Raw genomic sequence first — 12038 nt, forward strand, 5'->3', positions numbered from 1 at the left:
ACAATGTTAACTATAGGTACGCAAGACGCATGCGGATCTTAAGGAAAGAAGTACGCAGGCCTACGCTGCGCACAGAAACACTAATGTGAAACTGGCCCAAGTTGGGTCGTCTGCATCAATTCTGAAAATCCTTTCTGCCCAGACTCCATTATGGCAGCGCAGACCACATCGCAGATCAGAGTCTTCACACCATGTTGATCTGTGACACACGGAGGTGATACACCCACGAGTACTAAGAGAACTAAGTAATGTAATAGATAAACCATTATTTCTTATTTTTAGTGACTCTATAGCGACAGGGTCTGTTCCGCAGGATTGGCGCATAGCAAATGTGGTGCCAATATTCAAAAAGGGCTCTAAAAGTGAACCTGGAAATTATAGGCCAGTAAGTCTAACCTCTATTGTTGGTAAAATATTTGAAGGGTTTCTGAGGGATGTTATTCTGGATTATCTCAATGAGAATAACTGTTTAACTCCATATCAGCATCGGTTTATGAGAAATCGCTCCTGTCAAACCAATCTAATCAGTTTTTATGAAGAGGTAAGCTATAGACTGGACCACGGTGAGTCATTGGACGTGGTATATCTCGATTTTTCCAAAGCGTTTGATACCGTGCCGCACAAGAGGTTGGTACACAAAATGAGAATGCTTGGTCTGGGGGAAAATGTGTGTAAATGGGTTAGTAACTGGCTTAGTGATAGAAAGCAGAGGGTGGTTATAAATGGTATAGTCTCTAACTGGGTCGCTGTGACCAGTGGGGTACCGCAGGGGTCAGTATTGGGACCTGTTCTCTTCAACATATCCATTAATGATCTGGTAGAAGGTTTACACAGTAAAATATCGATATTTGCAGATGATACAAAACTATGTAAAGCAGTTAATACAAGAGAAGATAGTATTCTGCTACAGATGGATCTGGATAAGTTGGAAACTTGGGCTGAAAGGTGGCAGATGAGGTTTAACAATGATAAATGTAAGGTTATACACATGGGAAGAGGGAATCAATATCACCATTACACACTGAATGGGAAACCACTGGGTAAATCTGACAGGGAGAAGGACTTGGGGATCCTAGTTAATGATAAACTTACCTGGAGCAGCCAGTGCCAGGCAGCAGCTGCCAAGGCAAACAGGATCATGGGGTGCATTAAAAGAGGTCTGGATACACATGATGAGAGCATTATACTGCCTCTGTACAAATCCCTAGTTAGACCGCACATGGAGTACTGTGTCCAGTTTTGGGCACCGGTGCTCAGGAAGGATATAATGGAACTAGAGAGAGTACAAAGGAGGGCAACAAAATTAATAAAGGGGATGGGAGAACTACAATACCCAGATAGATTAGCGAAATTAGGATTATTTAGTCTAGAAAAAAGACGACTGAGGGGCGATCTAATAACCATGTATAAGTATATAAGGGGACAATACAAATATCTCGCTGAGGATCTGTTTATACCAAGGAAGGTGACGGGCACAAGGGGGCATTCTTTGCGTCTGGAGGAGAGAAGGTTTTTCCACCAACATAGAAGAGGATTCTTTACTGTTAGGGCAGTGAGAATCTGGAATTGCTTGCCTGAGGAGGTGGTGATGGCGAACTCAGTCGAGGGGTTCAAGAGAGGCCTGGATGTCTTCCTGGAGCAGAACAATATTGTATCATACAATTATTAGGTTCTGTAGAAGGACGTAGATCTGGGGATTTATTATGATGGAATATAGGCTGAACTGGATGGACAAATGTCTTTTTTCGGCCTTACTAACTATGTTACTATGTTACTATGACTTCTAAGTGCGCGGCACTTCTAGGACCAAGTGTCTGGATTACAGATGCCGGGTTATTGCCCTTTCTTTGGGGGGGCAGACACTATCCTATGAAGGGAGGACGGGCGGTGGCGACAGCGGAGGAGACGACTGTGCAGCTGTGTCTGAGCGGTGTGGGGACCCCTATGTTCTTGATAACCAGCCTTGCTGAAGCTGAGGTTTGTAGCCTCCAGCTGTGAGCTTTACCTGGCTGGCTAACAAAAATACAGGGGAAACCAATAAGTTTTTTTGTTTTTTTTTAAATTATTTACAGCGCAGGATCGGCAGATGAATACTCTCACTGTTTAGCGGCAGCAGGTGTAGGATGATGGGAGTTGTCCCATCAGCTGACACCAGTGACCGTAGGTGAAGTTTATACCTCCGATCACAGCTGAGTCTTTAGACAGCGTGGGATCCGCGGCTCTCTGACCGGCGAGGAGGATTTAGCCTCCGATCAGAAGTGGCGATTGCTGCGCCGCCATGCACATGACAGCGCAACAAACCCCTGGTGTTCAGGCAGCCGAACCCGAACAGTAACACGGACTTTCTGGTGTAGTCCGTGTCCAGTATCCGTGCCCGAACAGTAGGTGTTTGTTATATACACCAAACTTTACTGTTCGGGTTCGCCCATCTCTAGTCACCGCCTAATTCTAGGTCTTCCAGATTCGGCATCCTCCGATCTGCCTACGAGGTTGTCGAGTTCTGGTCCGGAGACCCAGGACTGAATCCGTCCTTAGGCTGCGTTCACGAGCGTATTTTGTATGGTGCTGCCTGGAGTGACCCCGGGTTTCCCAACCCATAGGGCGCAATTTGGGTCAGGAGCCCCCCGGGGACTCCAGGCATTACTGTCCAGATACAGATCGTAAAATACATTCGTGCAAACCCGTCCAAGTGACCCGAGACTTTCTGCAGCAGAATAATTTGTGTTCTCCCACCATGATCTGACCTGTTGGGGCGGCTGTAGGCAATGCTGTGGCTGACGCACATTTCGGCTTACATTGGTTGGCGGCGGTATATAGGCGTCCGCTGGATTATATAGCTGCAGGCGGATTTCCTGTGCAGACAGTCTGCGGATGATATTTCATGAAAACTAATGTCCACCGGGCGCCACTAGACGCTGGTGATCTGTGCGGATTTTGTTTTTCTCCCCATAGGCGTCTATGGGGAGCCTGAAATAAAATCATATGTAAAAAATACAGTTGGAGAATCCCAGCGTTTCCGTAGTAAAACTATTTAGAAAAATGCATTTAAAAAATCAGCAAAAATCAGAGCCGACTAGAATTGTGTATTTTGCTGAAAACAGAAAAAAAAACATTTTTGCAAGTGGGAAAATGACCTCAATATATTGACAAAAAAGATCAGAAGTCTGCACCTGCCCCATGTTAGGAAGCATTCGCATTGTGCGGCGCTTGTCCCCCATACGTCTGTGTGTAGTATTAGCCGCAGTCTGCGCGTGTGAACGGGGTCTTCGCGCTCTGCAGATAAGCCGCCTGGACGCGCCGTCCCTTGTGAGCTGCGGAAATGTCAGCATTCATCCCGGGAGCGCGCAGCTGGACGGACGGGCGTTTGGCACAATGGAAAAGGTCATCCTGTCTATGTCCAGCTTGTTCCTATAAAGGACGTCGGAGTTATTTGTCTATTTCTCCAAATTCTCATCTGCGGTAAATATCATGGTGCCGATTTACATGCGTGGCCCCGGCGTGCGTGGGCGGCTCGTTACTCCCTACCTGGCACTATAATGCCTGCAGATTTACAATGGATTACAAACTCTGCCGCCCCCCAAGATGAGGCAGACTATTCCTAATCTCTTCTATTAGTTATCACATACAATAGGAAAAGGTGTCTGAAGGCATTAACCTCTTCCTGACAGTTTGCATTCTTGTACTTTGGTATTTCCTTCTACCAAAACCCAAAACTTTTTTTTTTACAAGGTTTTTTTTTTGCATAAGCTGTATTTTTTTTTTTTTTACAACATTTTGGTGTAAGAATGATTGATATCTTTTTATTGCATTTGTACAGGGAGAAATGCAACAACTAAAAATGATTTTATATATATATATAGACACAGTACAGACCAAAAGTTTGGACACACCTTCTCATTTAAAGATTTTTCTGTATTTTCATGACTATAAAAATTGTACATTCACACTGAAGGCATCAAAACTATGAATTAACACATGTGGAATTATATACTTAACAAAAAAGTGTGAAACAACTGAAATTATGTCCTATATTCTAGGTTCTTCAAAGTAGCCACCTTTTGCTTTGATGACTGCTTTGCACACTCTTGGCATTCTCTTGATGAGCTTCAATAGGTAGTCACCGGGAATGGTCTTCCAACAATCTTGAAGGAGTTCCCAGAGATGCTTAGCTCTTGTTGGCCCTTTTGCCTTCACTCTGCGTCCAGCTCACCCCAAACCATCTCGATTGGGTTCATGTCTGGTGACTGTGGAGGCCAGGTCATCTGGTGTAGCCCCCCATCACTCTCCTTCTTGGTCAAATAGCCCTTACACAGCCTGGAGGTGTTTGGGGTCATTGTCCTGTTGAAAAATAAATGATGGTCCCACTAAACGCAAACCGGATGGAATAGCATGCCGCTGCAAGATGCTGTGGTAGCCATGCTGGTTCAGTATGCCTTCAATTCTGAATAAATCCCCAACAGTGTCACCAGCAAAGCCCCCCCACACCATCACACCTCCTCCTCCATGCATCACGGTGGGAACCAGGCATGTAGAGTCCATCCGTTCACCTTTTCTGCGTCGCACAAAGACACGGTGGTTGGAACCAAAGATCTCAAATTTGGACTCATCAGACCAAAGCACAGATTTCCACTGGTCTAATGTCCATTCCTTGTATTCTTTAGCCCAAACAAGTCTCTTCTGCTTGTTGCCTGTCCTTAGCAGTGGTTTCCGAGCAGCTATTTTATCATGAAGACCTCCTGCACAAAGTCTCCTCTTAACAGTTGTTGTAGAGATGTGTCTGCTGCTAGAACTCTGTGTGGCATTGACCTGGTCTCTAATCTGAGCTGCTGTTAACCTGCGATTTCTGAGGCTGGTGACTCGGATAAACTTATCCTCAGAAGCAGAGGTGACTCTTGGTCTTCCTTTCCTGGGGCGGTCCTCATGTGAGCCAGTTTCTTTGTAGCGCTTGATGGTTTTTGCCGTTGCACTTGGGGACACTTTCAAAGTTTTCCCAATTTTTCGGACTGACTGACCTTCATTTCTAAGGAAATCAATTTGTTCCCTAAATTGGAAATGTCGCCGTCAGCTAATAGGAAATCTGAATGCTGCAATCCCCTGGGCGCCTGCGGTTCGGGGTCTGCGGCCCGGGAGGTGATGCAGAAAGTCCCATCGGCTGATGTGTCGGTACACGAAGGCGACGGCGCTTATGGTCGTAAACAAGGACGGTGTTTCCCTGATAGTTGGGGTCACGGCCGTGAGAACTATTTGTATCATTTAACTTTTTGTTTGATTAAAAATTGGTTTTTATTTTTAAATATTTATTACAATTTTTCTTCCCATATCAGCAATATAATACTGTAATACTCCTGTACTGCAGGGTATGATGCCTGATGCTGATATGTACTATTTTTTCTGACTTGAACGCCGCGCCCTTCACCATGCTGTGATTTTAATTACATCCAAACACAGTTAGTCCTGACCTTCCTATAAATGCAGGCTTTACCATGTTATTAGCCAGAGGTAAGTGTTCACACTAGGCAGACCGGTCAGGGACCCATCCGATCGGAGATTACCGTGACATTTGGTGGATGGGGTCACAATAAGTCTATAATTCCACATGTGTTAATTCATAGTTTTGATGCCTTCAGTGTGAATGTACAATCTTCATAGTCATGAAAATACAGAAAAATCTTTAAATGAGAAGGTGTGTCCAAACTTTTGTTCTGGACCGTACACGTGGATACATATAGCCCCACATCCATAGGCGTCAGTATACATGAGCACATATAATGTGTGTATCTGGCTTTATCTCTTCACGGTCTGTCCCCCTCCTCTAGGTTTCGTCATCTCTCCAGGGTTGTCAGCAGTGTGTTGGTGTCAATCAGCTCCTGAAAAGCTCCTCATTTTTATTGTTGCGATGAAACTCCCCCCCCCATAAAGCATAATTACAATTCGTCCCGGTTTCCTGTGCGAGGATGAAAGGCGCAAACATCGGCAGATAACGGTTTAATCTATTTATTCAATAAATTAGGTTAAAAAAAAAAAAAGCGAAATACAATAATCCGATTTATCATGTGCTTTTTTTTATAACTGGTGATGGGACCACATGTACATCATTATGTCGCCTCGATCTGCGTACTCCCTCCTCCCGCCCCAGGCTGTTCGTCCATCTGGAGAAGACGCCGATCATTTGGGACCGGATCGTGGAGAGCGGCGATATCGTACAGATTATTTCTGTTACCTTTGTCCGATGGAGCCCGACCCGGATGGCACGGCCGGAGGTCCGGGTGTTTTCTTCCATGCCCTCGTCCCGGTCTGGAATATTATTTGCGGGGCTGGTTACGTGTAAGGTGGGCGGCTGTGGTTGTTTTTTTGTGGACCGTATTAAAACACGTAAAAATCAGTTACCTGTTGTATATTCTAGATCTGCGTGTACAAAATCCCCCGAAACACTGAACCCTTAGGCAATGGTCATATAGCTGCACCGAACTGATGAAAGTCTGAAGTCTGTACATGGAGGAGGAGAGGATCTTCTCTGGGGTCGATTCCCATAGAGCCACGTGAAACCTTTAGACTCCGGCCATTACAGTCACTTTCCCATGACGGCACCCAAAGATCGATCTTCTGTGGTGTGTCCCCAGTAGTGAGGGCCCCCGATTCCCTTCTGGCCATGTCCCCAGTATTGAGGGCCCCCGCTTCCCTTCTGGCCGTGTCCCCAGTAGTGAGGGCCCCCGCTTCCCTTCTGGCCGTGTCCCCAGTATTGAGGGCCCCCGCTTCCCTTCTGGCCGTGTCCCCAGTAGTGAGGGCCCCCGCTTCCCTTCTGGCCGTGTCCCCAGTAGTGAGGGCCCCCGCTTCCCTTCTGGCCGTGTCCCCAGTAGTGAGGGCCCCCGCTTCCCTTCTGGCCGTGTCCCCAGTAGTGAAGGCCCCCGCTTCCCTTCTGGCCGTGTCCCCAGTAGTGAAGGCCCCCGCTTCCCTTCTGGCCGTGTCCCCAGTAGTGAAGGCCCCAGCTTCCCTTCTGGCCGTGTCCCCAGTAGTGAGGGCCCCAGCTTCCCTTCTGGCCGTGTCCCCAGTAGTGAGGGCCCCCGCTTCCCTTCTGGCCGTGTCCCCAGTAGTGAGGGCCCCCGCTTCCCTTCTGGCCGTGTCCCCAGTAGTGAAGGCCCCCGCTTCCCTTCTGGCCGTGTCCCCAGTAGTGAGGGCCCCAGCTTCCCTTCTGGCCGTGTCCCCAGTAGTGAGGGCCCCCGCTTCCCTTCTGGCCGTGTCCCCAGTAGTGAGGGCCCCCGCTTCCCTTCTGGCCGTGTCCCCAGTAGTGAGGGCCCCCGCTTCCCTTCTGGCCGTGTCCCCAGTAGTGAGGGCCCCAGCTTCCCTTCTGGCCGTGTCCCCAGTAGTGAGGGCCCCCAATTCCCTTCTGGCCGTGTCCCCAGTAGTGAGGGCCCCAGCTTCCCTTCTGGCCGTGTCCCCAGTAGTGAGGGCCCCCGCTTCCCTTCTGGCCGTGTCCCCAGTAGTGAGGGCCCCAGCTTCCCTTCTGGCCGTGTCCCCAGTAGTGAGGGCCCCCGCTTCCCTTCTGGCCGTGTCCCCTGTAGTGAGGGCCCCCGCTTCCCTTCTTGCCATGTCCCCTGTAGTGAGGGCCCCCGCTTCCCTTCTGGCCATGTCCCCAATAGTGAGGGCCCTCGCTTCCCTTCTGGCCGTGTCCCCAGTAGTGAGGGCCCCCGCTTCCCTTCTGGCCATGTCCCCAATAGTGAGGGCCCTCGCTTCCCTTCTGGCCATGTCCCCAGTAGTGAGGGCCCCAGCTTCCCTTCTGGCCGTGTCCCCAGTAGTGAGGGCCCCCGCTTCCCTTCTGGCCGTGTCCCCTGTAGTGAGGGCCCCAGCTTCCCTTCTGGCCGTGTCCCCAGTAGTGAGGGCCCTCGCTTCCCTTCTGGCCGTGTCCCCAGTAGTGAGGGCCCCAGCTTCCCTTCTGGCCGTGTCCCCAGTAGTGAGGGCCCCCGCTTCCCTTCTGGCCGTGTCCCCAGTAGTGAGGGCCCCCGCTTCCCTTCTTGCCATGTCCCCTGTAGTGAGGGCCCCCGCTTCCCTTCTGGCCATGTCCCCAATAGTGAGGGCCCTCGCTTCCCTTCTGGCCATGTCCCCAGTAGTGAGGGCCCCCAATTCCCTTCTGGCCATGTCCCCAGTAGTGAGGGCCCCAGCTTCCCTTCTGGCCATGTCCCCAGTAGTGAGGGCCCCGATTCCCTTCTGGCCGTGTCCCCAGTAGTGAGGGCCCCCGCTTCCCTTCTGGCCGTGTCCCCAGTAGTGAGGGCCCTCGCTTCCCTTCTGGCCGTGTCCCCAGTAGTGAGGGGCCCCCGCTTCCCTTCTGGCCATGTCCCCAGTAGTGAGGGCCCCCGCTTCCCTTCTGGCCATGTCCCCAGTAGTGAGGGCCCCCGCTTCCCTTCTGGCCATGTCCCCAGTAGTGAGGGGCCCCCGCTTCCCTTCTGGCCATGTCCCCAGTAGTGAGGGCCCCAGCTTCCCTTCTGGCCATGTCCCCAGTAGTGAGGGCCCCGATTCCCTTCTGGCCATGTCCCCAGTAGTGAGGGGCCCCCGCTTCCCTTCTGGCCATGTCCCCAGTAGTGAGGGCCCCCGCTTCCCTTCTGGCCATGTCCCCCAGCCACAGCGTCCCCAGAATTCCCGTTTGTTAGTTTCACAAGCAATCACATGGTCAGACACACAAGTCGAACAGAACAACTTTCCAGAGCAGGATACGAGAGCCTCGGTCTGGTGGATTGTCCTTTTTTTTGGAATTTTTTTTTCGAGGGGGTATTCACATCAGCACCTGTGAATATCAGGTCACACTGCCCCGTTCTCCTGCCGCGGCTTGTGAACGGCGGATTGGGAAGCACTAAGCGATGGAGCCAAAGTGCAGAGAAATCCGGAGAGAAGGGTGAGTCCCAGCCCGCCCCAGGCACAGAACATTGACCAGCCATACCCGTGACTGATGTCTTCAGGTAACCCGTACACGGAGCGCGGATACCGGGACAGCTCGAAATTGATGCCGGCTACGCAGGTGCAGAGGGAGATGATGCAGCACGTTCCTGAAAAGAAGAAAGGATCAATAGATCATTGCAAAATATGGAGGACATTGCTGCAATTCTGGATGGGAGCGGACACAGACCAGTGCGCGGCCCCTTATAATGCACAATTCCCCCTGGCCCCTTTACCTCTCTGACCCCTGGGTGGTTGCACCAATGGTGTGCCCGTCCCTGCTCCATAATACTGCACTATGTGATTGGACCGTCCCCATTGAAAGTATTCGGACTGGTACACAAACCAACCATCACTTCTGCCCCACTCCTGGGGCCACAAGATGGACCCTACCGTCAGGTTTTCTGGAGAATTAGGATTTCCAGTTTGTGTTATCAAAGGCCTTAGTGACCAAACCCGCACCATACATGACCCATGTGCTGGGGTGTAACTAGAATAGGTGCAGGGGTTGCAATCGCACCCGGACCCTGGAGTCTAGGGGGCCCAAAAGGTCCATTTGGCCTACATGAAAAGACCATTGCTATTAAAGACTTGCAACAACCTCTCCCCCCTATCTGACCACCATCTACTCACCTTCTCTTCCTTGTCCTCACCCGCCCCCCACATCCAGCCAGTACCACATCCTCGCAGAAACCTCGTACACCTGGACATTCACAGACTCTCAGACTCTCTCCTACCCCTGTCCTCCATATCTTCACTCCCCGACATGGACAGCGCCACTACTTTCTATAACGCCACCCTCACATCAGCCATAGACTCAGTCGCCCCTCTCATGCATGGCACAGTCCGACGAATCAAGAGGCAACCCTGGCATAACAACCTCACCAAAAAACTCTGAAAAGCATCCAGGGTCGCGGAGCGGCGTTGGAGGAAAACACGCCTGCCAGACAACTTCACTGCTTTCAAACAAGCTACTCTTGCCTTCAAACTAGCCCTCACCTCTGCTAAACAGACCTATTACACAAACCTTGTATCTTCACTATCCTACAACCAAAACAACTGTTCAGCACATTTAACTCCCTCCTCCACCACTGCCACCTCCAACTCCCCTCATCTCTTCAGACCTCTGCCCTTCCCCAATAACCTCCCTCTCCAACATCACTGAAGGAGAGCTTACTCACCTCCTTTCCAAATCGCACCTCACCACCTGTGCACTTGACCCCATCCCTTCCCACCTGCTCCCCAATCTCACTAACACGCTCATTCCAGCCCTAACCCATCTCTTCTACCTATCGCTATCTTCTGGTACCTTCCCCTCTGCCTTCAAACATGTCACCATCACACCCATCCTCAAAAAAACTAACCTTGACCCAACTGCTATGCCCAGCTACCGCCCCATATCACTGCTCCTGTTTGCTTCAAAACTCCTTAAGCAGCATGTCCATGGTCAACTTTCCTCCTACCTCTCATCTAACTCTCCTTGACAACCTCCAATCTGGCTTCCACCACTCCACCGAAACAGCCCTGACAAAAATTACTAATGACTTAGTCACAGCCAAAGCTAACAGACAGTTCTCCATTCTCCTCCTTCTCGACCTATCCTCTGCCTTCGACACAGTCGATCACTGCCTACTGCTATAGATTCTTTCTTCCCTTGGCATCAAAGGCCTTGCCCTGTCCTGGATTGCCTCATACCTTTCTGACCGCACATTCAGTGTTTCCCACTCCCACACTACCTCCTCATCCCGCCCTCTCTCTGTTGGTGTCCCTCAAGGCTCTGTCCTAGGGCCCCTACGTTTTTCTATCTATACCCTTGGCCTAGGACAACTCAAAGTCCCATGGCTTCCAGTACCACCTGTATGCGGACGACACTCAGATCTACCTCTCTGGCCCAGATGTCACCGCTCTGCTGTCCAGAATCCCAGAGTGTCTCTCAGCCATATCCTCCTTCTTCACCTCTCGCTTCCTAAAACTTAAACCGAACTCTTCATCTTTCCCCCATCTCACGTATCTCCCCTACCTGATCTATCTATTATGGTAAATGGCATCACGCTCTCTCCCGCACCTGAAATCCGCTGCCTCGGGGTAACTCTCGACTCTGCCCTGTCTTTCAAACCACACGTCTAAACTCTTTCCACCTCCTGTCGCCTCCAACTCAAAAATATCTCCAGAATCCATCCCTTCCTCTGCCCACAATCTACTAAAACTCTTCTGCATGCCCTCATCATCTCCCGCCTCGACTACTGCAACACCCTCCTCTGTGGCCTTCCCGCTAACTCTCTTGCACCCCTCCAGTCTGTCCTCAACTCTGCTGCCCGGCTAATCCACCTCTCTCCTCGCTACTCCCGTGCTTCTCCCCTCTGCAAATCCCTCCACTGGCTCCCAATTCCCCAACGAATCCAGTTCAAACTACTAACACTGATCTACAAACTACAAATTAAAATATCCCCCATCCTCTGGAATTCCACGCCTCAACATGTCCGATTATCCACCACCCTCGGATCCTTCAGACGGAACCTGAAAACCCATCTCTTCAGGAAAGCCTACAGCCCGCAATAACCATTCTGCCGCCTCACCACCACCCGAGCTGCCGCCTCACCACCTGAGCTGCCGCCACATCACCAACCACCCAAGCCACTGCCACGTCACCAACCACCCGAGCTGCCGCCACGTCACCAACCACCCGAGCCACTGCCACGTCACCAACCACCCGAGCTGCTGCCTCACCAACTGAGCTGCCGCCACGTCACCAACAACCCGAGCCGCTGCCACGTCACCAACCACCCGAGCCACTGCCACGTCACCAACCACCCGAGCTGCCGCCTCACCAACTGAGCTGCCGCCACGTCACCAACAACCCGAGCCACTGCCACGTCACCAACCACCCGAGCTGCCGCCTCACCAACTGAGCTGCAGCCACGTCACCAACAACCCGAGCCGCTGCCACGTCACCAACCACCCGAGCCACTGCCACGTCACCAACCACCCGAGCTGCCGCCACGTCACCAACCACCCGAGCCACTGCCACGTCACCAACCACCCGAGCTGCTGCCTCACCAACTGAGCTGCCGCCACGTCACCAACAACCCGAGCCACTGCCACGTCACCAACCA

The 12038-nt window shown here is 51.3% G+C and overlaps 1 protein-coding gene across 1 annotated transcript in view; it reads right to left on the minus strand.

Moving 5' to 3' along the window:
* Positions 1-5978: 5978 nt before the first annotated feature.
* LOC138649425 (transmembrane protein 178B-like) overlaps positions 5979-12038 on the minus strand; it is a 39631-nt gene continuing 33571 nt past the window's right edge. The window contains exon 4 of the mRNA XM_069739850.1: positions 5979-9035. Coding sequence (XP_069595951.1) covers positions 8791-9035 — 245 coding nt within the window. The 3' untranslated portion in view covers positions 5979-8790. The remainder of the gene's footprint in view (positions 9036-12038) is intronic.

The sequence above is a fragment of the Ranitomeya imitator genome, chromosome 9 (genome assembly GCF_032444005.1).
Source record: "Ranitomeya imitator isolate aRanImi1 chromosome 9, aRanImi1.pri, whole genome shotgun sequence".
Taxonomy (NCBI): Eukaryota; Metazoa; Chordata; class Amphibia; order Anura; family Dendrobatidae; genus Ranitomeya; species Ranitomeya imitator.